This window comes from Dipodomys spectabilis, unplaced genomic scaffold, assembly GCF_019054845.1.
Source record: "Dipodomys spectabilis isolate Male_0828 unplaced genomic scaffold, ASM1905484v1 ptg000002l, whole genome shotgun sequence".
Taxonomy (NCBI): Eukaryota; Metazoa; Chordata; class Mammalia; order Rodentia; family Heteromyidae; genus Dipodomys; species Dipodomys spectabilis.
Window position 1 is genome coordinate 4,227,269 of NW_024870679.1, and position 11,967 is coordinate 4,239,235.

An 11,967-nucleotide genomic window follows, 5' to 3' on the forward strand; every position below is an offset into this window, starting at 1 on the left:
TTTAAAAGGTGAGAGGATAGGATGATAGGAGCGGCTGCTGGACAGATACAACAACAGCCAACAACACCAGGATGGCTGGCACCAGCCAGAAGCTAGAAGTAGTCAATGGAGTGTCTGCACCACAGCAGAACTCAGAAGGCCAGGTCGGAGAACACAGCCCCCTGTAGCACTTTCATTTTTAACTTCTAACACTCACAACTGTAAGAGAATTCATTCATTGTTTTTTTGGGGGGGGGCTGGGGAGGCTTGATAGTGGGGCTTAAACTCTAGGCGTTCCTAAATTCAAGCTCCTGGGAACTGTCCTTAGCTTTGTGGTCAAGTCTAGGGCTCTACCACTTTGAGCCACAGCTCCACTTCCAGTTTTCTGGTGGTTCATTGAAGATAAGAGTCTCACGGACTTCCCTGCATGGGCTAGCTTTGAACTTCTTGAACCTCAGATCTCAGCCTCATGAGTAGCTAGGTTAACAGGCCTGAGCCACCATCACCTGACTCATTAGCTGCTTTAAACCATCCAGTTGAGGGCATTTTATTACTGAAACTGTAGGAACTAATAGGTGCTGTCACTGTGCTTTTCTCATTTCTCATTTTTACAACCATCTTTAAAAACAAAAACAAACAAACAAACAAAAAACATGATCAGCTCTTTGAGTAAATGAGGCACTGAGCTCCAGCTGTTTGCCTGAGTTGCTGGGTTAGAGCTTGGTCTCCAGAGATTGTACTCTGGGAGCTGTTCATTCCTATCTGACCTCATTCATTCCATGGTGCCCTTGATCGTGCACTATTGTTCACTTGTAGCTATGTGTGACTGCCTGCTCCATCAAAAGCTGTATATGATCTGAGCACTGGTGGTTCACCTGTAATCCTAACGACTCAGGAGGCTGAGATCTGAGGATCAAGATTCAAAGCCATCCCTGGCAGAAAAGTCTGTGTGACTCTTACCTCCAATTAACCAGCAAAAAGCTGGGAATGCGGTTGTGGGTCAAGTGGTAGCACCAGCCTTGAACAGAAAAGTTCAAGTTGGCTTGGAACTCAAGATCCTCCTGCCTAGCCTCTAAGTACTGGTATTATCGGTGTGTGCCACACACTAGCTTTCTTTAACAGCTAATCCACACAGCTGTATTAATTTTGTAAATAGAAGTTTTAGTATTATTTTGTTTCTTCTGAGAGAGGGTCTTGCTATATTGCTGAAACTGAACTGAATCATCCAGCCTCAGCTTCCTAAGTGCTGGGATTACAGGCATGTACTACACACTCAGCCATTCTTTTAAATGTTCTTTACAAGGGAAATAATTTGGCCTATTCTTTTTTTTCTCCCCAATCCTGGGGAACTGTCCCTGAGCTTCTTATGCTCAAGACCAGCGCTCTTCTATATGAGCCATAGTACTACTTCCAGCTTTTTCTGAGTAGTTTATTGGAGACAAGAGTCTCATGGACTTTCCTTACTGGGCTGGCTTTGAACTGCGATCCTAAGATCTCAGCCTCCTGAATAACTAGGATTATAAGCATGAACCTCTGGTGCCTGGAAAATTGAAATTTTATTGGGGAACTAATTATTGAGGACTTGTATGCCTGACTTTCCTCAACTGCTATCCTAAGCCACAACTATTCTTAGGAGAATCTAAACAAATCTAAGTGAACAGATATAACTGATGTCCTTATATGTTTTAACTTATTATTTTAACTTATATCTTTTAACTTACTCTATTTTCATGTGATTGGGGTTGATGTAGTCAATTGTAAGAAGACAATTAGTCTCTCTAATTAAAAGCAGGTGTCTCATTATCTTGCCCATGTAATTGTAACCCCTCTGTATAGTATTTTCACAATAAAAAAGAATGTAATAAAAAAGTAATAAAAAATAAAATAAAATACTATGAAGAAAAAAAAAGAAGCAGGTGTGTGTGTGTGTGTGTGTGTGTGTGTGTGTGTGTGTGTGTGTTATTAGGTTTGAAATAAAGACCTTATGCCTATTGAGACAGGCACTCTACCATTTTAGCCATATCCTTAGTCCTTTCGCTTTCATTATTTTCAAGTAAGCTCACTTTTCCCCCTCTGAGCTGGCTGGACCTTGATCCTCCTATTTATGTTTTCTACATGACTAAGCTAACAGGGGCTGTCACCTGTCACAAAGACCAGGTTGTTATTAGTTGAGATGGGGGGATGGGTCTCACTAGGTTTTTGCCCTTGCTGGCCTTTTACTGTGATTCTCCAGTGGCTAGAAACACACCAACTGGCTAAAAATCGTTTTTTAAAATTTGTTTTGCATTCAGTAAGGAGTAAGATGCTCCAATTAGCAGGTAGAATTAGTACGATGAAGATCCCTTTTTTATTTTTTCCATTTTACTTCATGTTAGCAGTAAGATGTAGATTTAGAAACCCATTTTGTATGCCTGTGAAACTGTCTACTTGTTTTCATGATGAATAATTTTAATTGGTCTTTTTGAAAATGTCTTTGATGCTACATGGTAAGTTGAAGATTAAAAAATGGGTGATAACCTTATATTAGTCTTCTGAAACTTAAAGGAATTTTAAAAGTAGAGATCCTAGGAAGTGTGAAAAATACACTTTGCCTAGCAGCTGTCAAGCACTAACTATAATTATCTTTCAACTCTGTTACAACATTAAAGAAGGGCTTAAAGAAAAACGGTGAACAGCTTAGAGGAACAACACAGACTGAGCAAAACCTACATGTTTGCCTAACCTGTTTTCCAAAAACTTGGCTGAATTACGCACTGCCTGTCTGTCCTTATTTGGATAAAGTGGCATCCGGATAAAGCCAAGAAAAGGCCCTTCAGCAGAGCCTACTGTGTCTCAGTAATTCCCAGGTTACTTGGTTAAAGGGGTTTTCCTGAGCCCCTCAGCTTAGCACACAGAGAATGCTAATGATGACTTTAGAAGTCCATGCACTGGATACCAGTGGCTCACACTTGTAATCCTAGTTACACAGCGGCTGAGAGCTGAGAAGAAAGTCCATGTCAGCCCCAGTAGACAGCTCTGAGAGACTCAACTCCAACTGGCCAGCAAAAAGCTGGAACTGGAGAAGTGGCTCAAGTGGTGGAGTACTGGCTTTGATCAAAAAAGCTAGCTCAGTGCCAGTGGCTCATGCCTGTAATCCTAGCTACTGAGGAGGTTGAGAACTGAGGATCATAGTTAAAGCCAGCTTAGGCAGGAAGTTTGTGAGACTCATCTCCAATTAACCACCAAAAATCAGGAAGTGGAGCGGTGGCTCAAGTGGTAGAGTGGTAGCCTTGAGCACAAATGCTCAGGGACAGTGCCGGGGCCCTGAGTTCAAGCCCAAGGACCAACACACACACACACACACACACACACACACACACACACACACACACACACACACAGCTTCTGTTTTGATATTGATATACACATACTTTCTAAAAAATCACGATTTAGTTGTTAAAAATTAAAAAGCAGAGCTATTGTAATGAAAACAGTAAAATACAGAATAGAGCAAACGTTCTGGTATGATTTGTATGGAAAATTAAAAGAAAAAAAAGACAGGCATAGCAGTGTCAGTGGCTCACAGCTATAATCCTAGCTACTTAGAAGGTTGAGATCTGAGGATCACAATTCAAAGCTAGCCTACACAGAATTCTCCAAACTAATCAGCAAAGGCTGGAGATATGGCTCAAGTGCTAGAGTGCCAGCTGAGCAAGCAAGAACAAGAAGACAGGCAGAAAGCATTTCAAAAAGAATATATATGTTGAAGTGTTGACAGAAATTGGCTTTTGGATGTTTGTAGAGCTAAGAGGAAATGTATTTCATTATTTTTTTCCATTAACCTCTCTTTTTTTCTTTGGTGTATGTATACAAGTATGGTACTTGAACTCAGGACCTCTTATTCTTGCTTGGTTTTTCTGCTCCAGGCTGGCATTCTAACACTTGAATCATACCTCCACTTCAGACATTTTGCTGGTAAACTGGACATAAAAATCTTAGGGATTTGTCTGCCCAAGCTGGCTTCAAACCAGGATCCTCAAACCTCAGCCTCCTGAGTAGCTAGGATTACAAGTGTGAATCACTAGCCCTCAGCTTCATTAATGTTTTTATTAGCATATATGTGTTGGACAAGGGGGATTCATTATGACATTTGACCCCAGTCAAACTTAACCTTCTCCATGGCTTTCCTTCATCCTTCTTCTCCCTTCTCCCCCGCCCCTCAAGAGTAGGACTTAAACTTAGTATCTGACACTTGCTTTTACTCATTGGTTGTCACTGCCTGACCTGAGGCACACCTCCAACTCTCTTCTTCCCCCTTCTAAAACGATTTCTACAGGTTTCATTCTTCTATTTTTACACATGAATAACAAGTACTTTGACCATATTTACCTACCCACCCCAACAGAGGCCTTTCACTTTTCAGAATCCTTGGTGTCCACAAGTATGTGGTTCCAAGGAGACTACCACTGAGAAAAACCCACGCATGTGTTCAGGATGTGTGGAGGTGCGTACTACATGGTGGATATTTCATTTTTCACACATCTGCTAAAGACATGTTGCCTTGGAACAAATGTCATATTTTCACTTCATCATTTCAATTAAGCACAATCCTTCCTACCTTGCTTTGGGGATACATATTTGCTTTTTGGAAGGCAGATTATCACAAAATGAAGAGCAGGAAAACACTTGGCAGATCAAACAATGAATTTACAATGATGAAAACACAATCGATGGAGAGCTTCTCTGCATCAACTGAGTTACACAATGCATTTGTAGGAATTGTGTGTGTGTGCACGCACATTCACACACACACACTGTGGTAGGCCAGTACTGGAGCTTGAACTTAGGGCCTCATGCTCTCCATTGGCTTTTCCACTCAAGGCTGTTGCTTTACCATTTGAGCCACTCCTCTGTCTAGTTGGGTTATTTGCTGGTTAACTGGAGATAGAAAATGAATACCAAGAAGCAGAGACATGTTGTGAAGACAATATGGGAGGCACACAAATGGAGGGAGGGAGGGTGAGCAAATGTAGTCATTACATTCAACATACATTATGTCAGAATTGAACTACATAAGTTGAGGATAGGGAGGGGAGACGGAAATGGGGAAGAACAATGGAAGGGGTGACATTGATAAAGATGAAATGTACTCATAATCTGATCTATGGAACTATCACTTCTTCATACAGCTACTTAATAATAATAAGCCTTTTAAAAAGTAACCAAAAAAGATGGAGGGAGAGTCTCATGGACTATCCTTTCCAGGCTAGCTTCAAACCTTGATCCTCAGATCTCAATCTCCTGAGTAGCTAGGATTACAGGTGTGAGCCACTGGTGCCCAGCTACTTTCTCCAACTTCTGGCAGGGGATGGGGGAAATCCAACCTGGGATGCATCAAATGACCAGTCACTGAAACCTGAAGAGAGCTATAAATCCCAAGTAAACATGAGCTTCGGGAGCTCAAAGAAATGGCACTTCCTATGAAGGGAAAGTGGTCCTTCATAAGAGACCACCCTTTGTAAGTCTGGGGCTAAAGGTACCATCTTCATCTGTTTCAAACTGCAGTAACAAAATACCTTAGAGGGCTGGGAAGGTGGCTTAGTGGTAGAGTGATTGCTTAGCATGCATGAAGCCCTGAGTTTGATTCCTCAGTACCACATAAACAGAAAAAGGCCGAACCACTGTGGCTTAAGTGGTAGAGTGCTAGATTTGAGCAAAAGAAGATCAGGGACAGTGCCCAGAGCCTGAGTTCAAACCCCAGGGCTATGCAAAAAAAAAAAAAACAACAACAACAACAACTCTAGAACTAGGTTATTTACAAACAACAGAAACTTATTTGCTCCTAATCTGAAATCTGGGCAGTGCAAGGCACCAGGAGATTGGGCATCAAGGGAAGCCCATTCCTCATGAGCAGTGGCTTTCTATAATCCTCACAAAAAAGAACGGGCTTCTTTAGGCATCTTTTTTTTTTTTGTAAGGGCACCAATCACCTCCTAAGAACTCCATCAATTTACACCATTCATTTGGAGAGCACGTATCAACAAGTAAATTTGGTGTAAGGAAGAGTGACTAAGAACCTTCATAGAAGCTCAATATCTGTAAGTCATTGAAAAGTGAATCTCCCCACAGGCCATGACCCCTCTGGGTTTCCATCTTTGAGAAATCTGTACCTTCTCATCAGGATTCAGATTCAACGGTGCTAAAGCAGCATTATTTGAAACAGCAAAAAAGTTCATCAATAGGAGAGGGAATTTAAAAATTGAGAAATGTTTAAACAACAGAATGTTTTGCAACCCCAAAATATATTATCATACAATAACAAAGATGAGTTAGAAAAGCAAATATTTGTTTGTTTATTTATTTGCTCATCATGGGGTTTGAACTCAGGGTTTGGGCTCTGTCCCTGAGCTCTTTTGCTCAAGGCTAGCACTACCACTTTGAGTCAAAGCATGGCGTTCAGTTTTTTTGTGGTTATTGGAGATAAGAGTCTCACTTTGGAACCTGGCTTTGGAGTCCCAATCCTCAGATCTCAGCCTCCTGAGTAGCTAAGGCCTGAGATACCAGCACCTGGCTAGAAAAACAAACCTTATACGACAAAAGTATGATAGGGGCTGGAGGTTTGGCTTAGGTAGTAAGGGCCCTAGCCTATGAGTGAAAGGGTCAGACCATGAGTTCAAGTCCTGATTCAGCAGTGTTTGGGTATGCTGCATTTTTATAAAAATAAAACAAAAATGGGGAGTTGGTGGCTTATGCCTATAATCCTAGCTATTCAGGAGGCTGAGATCTAAGGATCACAATTTGAAGCCAGCTTGGGCGGGAAAGTCTGAGACTTATTTCCAATTAAGAAAGCTATGTGTGGGGCTGGGAAGATGGCTCAGTGGTAGAGTGCTTGCCTTGTAAGCCAGAGGCCCTGGGTTCGATTCCTCAGCACCACATAAGCAAAAAGAAAAAAGCCGGAAGTGGCGCTATGGCTCAAGTGGTAGAGTGCTAGCCTTGAGCTGAAGAGTTGAGGGACAGCGCCCAGGCCCAGAGTTCAGGCCCCACGACCGGACCCAAAAAAAAAAAAGAAAGAAAGAAAGCTATGTGTGGGGGCTGGGAAAGTGGCTCAGTGGTAGAGTGCTTGCCTTGCATGCATGAGGCCCTGGGTTCGATTCCTCAGCACCACATAAGTAGAAAAAGCTGGAAGTGGCGCTGTGGCTCAAGTGGTAGAGCACTAGCCTTGAGCTGAAGAGCTGAGGGACAGCGCCCAGGGCCCAGAGTTCAGGCCCCACGACCGGACCCAAAAAAAAAGAAAAATGAAAGCTATGTGTGGACATGTAGCTCAAGTGGTTAAGCACTAGCCTTGAAGGAAAAAGCCAAGCAAGAATATGAGTCCCTGAGTTCAAGTCCCAATACCTGCATACATGGGCAGGTGCATGCGCACACGCAAACACACACACACACACACACAAAGATACACAAAAAATAAAATGACTAGCCTTGAGCAAAAGAAGCTTGGGGACAGTGTCCAGCTCCTGAGTTCAAGCAGTAGTACTGGCATAAAAAAGATCTGGGCACCAGTGACTCATCCCTGTAATCCTAGCTACTCAGGAGGCTGAGATCTGAGAATCACAGTTCAAAGCAGGTCAGGAAATTCCATGAGACTCTTATCTCCAATAAACTACTCAAAAAAAAAGCCAGAAGTGATACTGTGGCTCAAGTGGTAGAGGGCTAGTCTTGAGCAAGAGGAGCTCAATGACGGTGCCTAGGCCTAGAGTTCAAGCCTGAAGACCAAAAAAAAAGTGTCTAAGACTGTTGAAAAGTTAATTTAGGGCTGAAGCCATGGTTCAGGTGGTACAATTCCTGCCTAGCAAGCATGAGGCTTGAGTTCAAACAACAACAACAACAATAATAATAATAATAATTTGTTTCCTTTCTAAATAGCAGCTATCATTCATTAAACAACTTTTATTCTAATCCATGTCTGCCAGATTCCTCAGACTCATGGTCTTTTCAATAAAGACTGGGAAGTCCCATTGGGGACAATTAACACTGCAGCCTCAAGCAGTTTTCTGCTCCCCTTCATTTTATTTAGACTCTATGGGAAAAAAAAAATAGCCTGGGCTAGTGCAGTGCTAACGTAGTGATTCATGAGGATAAACATGACACAGGACATTTAGTTCCACTAGTGACCCTGACTATTGTAAAACAGAGAAAAGGGACACCATGCCCCAGCACACATTTAGCAGCCTGAAACCTCCAGTTCTTCGCCAGCAATGTATAGGCCTCAAGCCAAACCTCTTTTTCCTGATTAGACCTAGTGGGATGGCTCAGTTTCCATGGATAAACTGCCTGTGACAGCATCACTTCCCCCAGGAACAGCCTTGCCTGATAAAAAAAAAAAAAGTCCCTGCCATTAACACCCAACATAAGCTCACAAGAATTCACTAGGAAGCTGGGCACTGACAGCTCACACCTGAGAAGGCTGAGAGCTGAGAATCGTGGTTTCAAAGCAAACTTGGGTAGAAAAGTCTCTGAAACTCTTTATTTCCAATTAACCACTAAAAAGCTAAAAGTAGAGCCATGGCTCAAGTGGGTAAAGTGTCAGCCTGGAGCAAAAAAAGCTAAGGGACAATGCCCAGGCCCTGAGTTCAAGCCCTAGTCTCTGCACAAAAAAAATAATCAATCAATTACTTAATTAATAGAAAAGAAATTCACTAGGAATTGAAATGAAAGCTACCTGGAGGTAGCTTTTTACCATTTGGAGTTGGAAGTTCCCAAGTTTGTTGGATCAGTTCATATTGCCAAAATGAAGAATTCTATAATAACGAGTTTATTCTCTTCCTTATTATTCTGGAGTTGAGTTTGGCAGCCACTGTTTGCTTAAGGAGAGTGTAAATAGAGCTTGCTGATGCCTCTCAAGCCATGCAACCTGGCATAGGTATGGACTTCAGAGCAAAGAAGCTGAGGCGAGATTGGGGAGAAGTAATTCTATTTCATGTTGGAGATAGATTTTTTTTCCTTCAATCTTTAAAGCACACTAGCATATGCTACCATAAAGCCTACTGCACAGATCCAAAAACTATGGTAAGAAACAGGATTGGAATCCTGGTATGCTGAACACCTTAAGGCTTTCTCTCGTTCGTGTAAGACCATTTGTTTAAGCAAATACTGGTCATTTCAGTAAGACTAAAGTCAAAATGTGCATATAAGGCAGAGTTATTAGGTAACATTATTCTTCCCTCCCTAAACCAAGATGACACAAAATGTTTCATGTCTTATATGATTCATATTTTACATAGCTGGCCAATATCAAGGAGATCTGGTAAGATTCCTATCTGCCACAAAGAAGAAGCCAATGTGTGATAAGCAATCTTGCTTGCACTCATTATTTTGGTTAGACCTCAGACCACCAAGGCCAATAAGCCACTGTCACTGACAACATCATCCTGTTCCCAGTATTGTTAAAACGTGTCATAAAATGGCTTGGTAGATAGATAGGTAGATGGCCCAAGGCAAGCACTCACTGTGATCATTTTTGTCATATCCATTAATCTTTGAAGTCAAACACCTTTACACACACACACACACACACACACACACACACACACACACACACACATCTCTTCCCAGAAACTGGTGGCTCATACCTATAACCTAGCTTGTCAGGAGACTTGAGATCTAAGGATCACAGTTCAAAGCCAGCCCGAACAGGAAAGTTTGATCTCCAATAAACCTGGAAATAGTGCTGTGGCTCAAAGTGATAGAGCACTAGCCTTGAGCAAAAGAGCTCAGGGACAGCACCTAGGCCCTGAGTTCAAGTCCCAAGACCAACAATAACAACAACAAAAGTCTCTCCTGCCACTTCATGATTTGCTATGCGGCAGACAGACTGATGCTTCAAACACCTTCATAATAAGATTTCTCTAGATGAGACTGAGTTATCATTGCTAGTCAGTTAACTGGTAACTTAATTTTTAAAATGTAACCACCTACATAGGCCATAGGCATGGCTCAAGTGGTAGAATGCCTGCCTAGCAAATACAAAGCCCTGAATTCAAACCCTACTGTCATCAGAAAAAAAAAGAATATATTAGCCAGTCAAAATTTTATCCAAGTTTGACATTTACAGTACTAGACTCCTAATAGACTTTGAGGTCTTGTACATTTCATGGAGATACAGAACTTTTATTTTGCCTTTTCCATAGTAGTTCTTGCAAGTGTTTGTTTGTGTAGTTGTTTGTTTTATCAGTTGTGAGGCTAGAACTCAGGACCTGGGCATTGTCCCTGAGCTCCTTTGCCCAAGGCTAATACTCTACAATTTTGAGCCACAGCACCACTGCTGGTTTCTGAGTAGTTAATTGAAGGTAGGAGTCTCACTGGGACTTTTCTACCTGGCTTTGAACCTCCATCCTCAGATCTCAGCCTCCTAAGTAGCTAGGATTACAGATTTGAGCCACTGGTGCACAGCTAATTGTTTATGTGGCTTATGATGATATGGAACACACAATCCTCCTTCCTTGGTCTCTTCAGTGCTGGGATTATAAATGTGTGTCACCATGCAGGGCAATATTTTATTGTTACATCAGTGTTCCTCTGTGTACAACCAAATATTGTTTCAATATAGAAACTACAGGATCTCATTATTTCCAATGCCTTTTCCCATCCCTCCAAAAATGGCATTTCATGATATTTGTCCTTCCAAAAAGAACTTTCAAATGGCATTTCGGGTTGGAAGATATTCACTACCTGTCTTCTGAGTTATGCTAGCAACATTTTAGATACACTTTGAAAAAAACTTATGAACATATGCTAGCAGAAGGCCAGAGGAAGAGAGTAAGGGAGTGGCAGAAAACTAGATGTTAATGAACTTGAAATCTAGATAACAGTAGACCATATGCTAAACATTAAACAAAGTGCAACGTGGAAGGCAAAACTATAAAGATCACATTTTTCATAGCTGGCAGGGTAAGGGAGAGTTTAGTACAAGGGCAGAGAAAGTTGCTGAGACTCAACCATTCCTCTCACACACCTTCACCTTCATCCTCTGTGTTTGTGTGTGTGTGTGTGTGTGTGTGTGTGTGTGTGTGTGTGAGAGAGAGAGAGAGAGAGAGAGAGAGAGAGAGAGAGAGAAGTCTAGGATTCCTACATCTGCCTAGTCCTTTTTTTTTTTTCCTGGCCTTCCTAACTCCTGTCTTATCCCACCACTCTGCTTTCCTCTTTCTGTCTAGCCACTCTGAACATAGCCATGTTTCTAGACACTTTTCAAGTAAATTCGCCGCATCCAGTAAAGCAACTCATGACCTCCTCTTAATCCTTTCTGAGCCAGGGGTTCAGTTCCTCTTGCAGGAACCGGAGGCCTTTCTCACCAAGCTCAGTATCCCCAAGCTATGAGGTTGATCTATTTTCAGGAGTCCTCCTCGGTGACGCCAGGCTGCTCCTCTCTCCCCCTCCCCCTCCATGCCTCCTCCCCAAAGAAACCTGAACTCCCGTGCCTTCAGAAACTGTGCTAAGGCCCCCCTCACCCCCAGGTCTCCTCCTGGATCCAACCTTTTTTGTTTCTTTCCTGACTTAAAGTGGGGTCAGGGTGGGAGACGGTACCTCTTTGCAGGCGTGAAGCTCCTGTGTGGTTCCTCCCAGGGTCACCTGGAAGGTAGTCGTAGCCCAGAGCAGCAGCTGCAGAAGCCCGAGCGTGCGCCACTCAGTTCCTCCCCGGCCTCGGGCTGAGGGATGGGGGCTGTGAGCAGGCTCAGCCATCGCCTGTCCTGAGCGAGCGAGAGGCGGCCGGCAGTAGCGGCTCAGGTGCTGCGACGTGCGCTTATGCTGGCAGGAGGAGGAATAAAACGGGGGGGGGGGGGGGGGGGGAGGGAGGTACACCGTGGGGAGGATGCAAGGGGCTGGGCTGGCTTCAGTCACCTCCCTGCGGCTACGCCCAGGCCGCCCATCCTTCCTCCTCCCTCCGTCCTCTCCTCCTCCTCCTAGCCACGTCGCCTTGACAACCGCATCCTCTTTCGCTGCGTGCGGGTGGGG

At 43.1% G+C, this 11,967-nt stretch overlaps 1 protein-coding gene across 1 annotated transcript in view; it reads right to left on the bottom strand.

Moving 5' to 3' along the window:
- Elapor1 (endosome-lysosome associated apoptosis and autophagy regulator 1) overlaps positions 1-11,728 on the bottom strand; it is an 82,879-nt gene extending 71,151 nt beyond the window's left edge. The window contains exon 1 of the mRNA XM_042685479.1: positions 11,539-11,728. Coding sequence (XP_042541413.1) covers positions 11,539-11,694 — 156 coding nt within the window. The 5' untranslated portion in view covers positions 11,695-11,728. The remainder of the gene's footprint in view (positions 1-11,538) is intronic.
- Between the last annotated feature and the right edge of the window lie 239 nt (positions 11,729-11,967).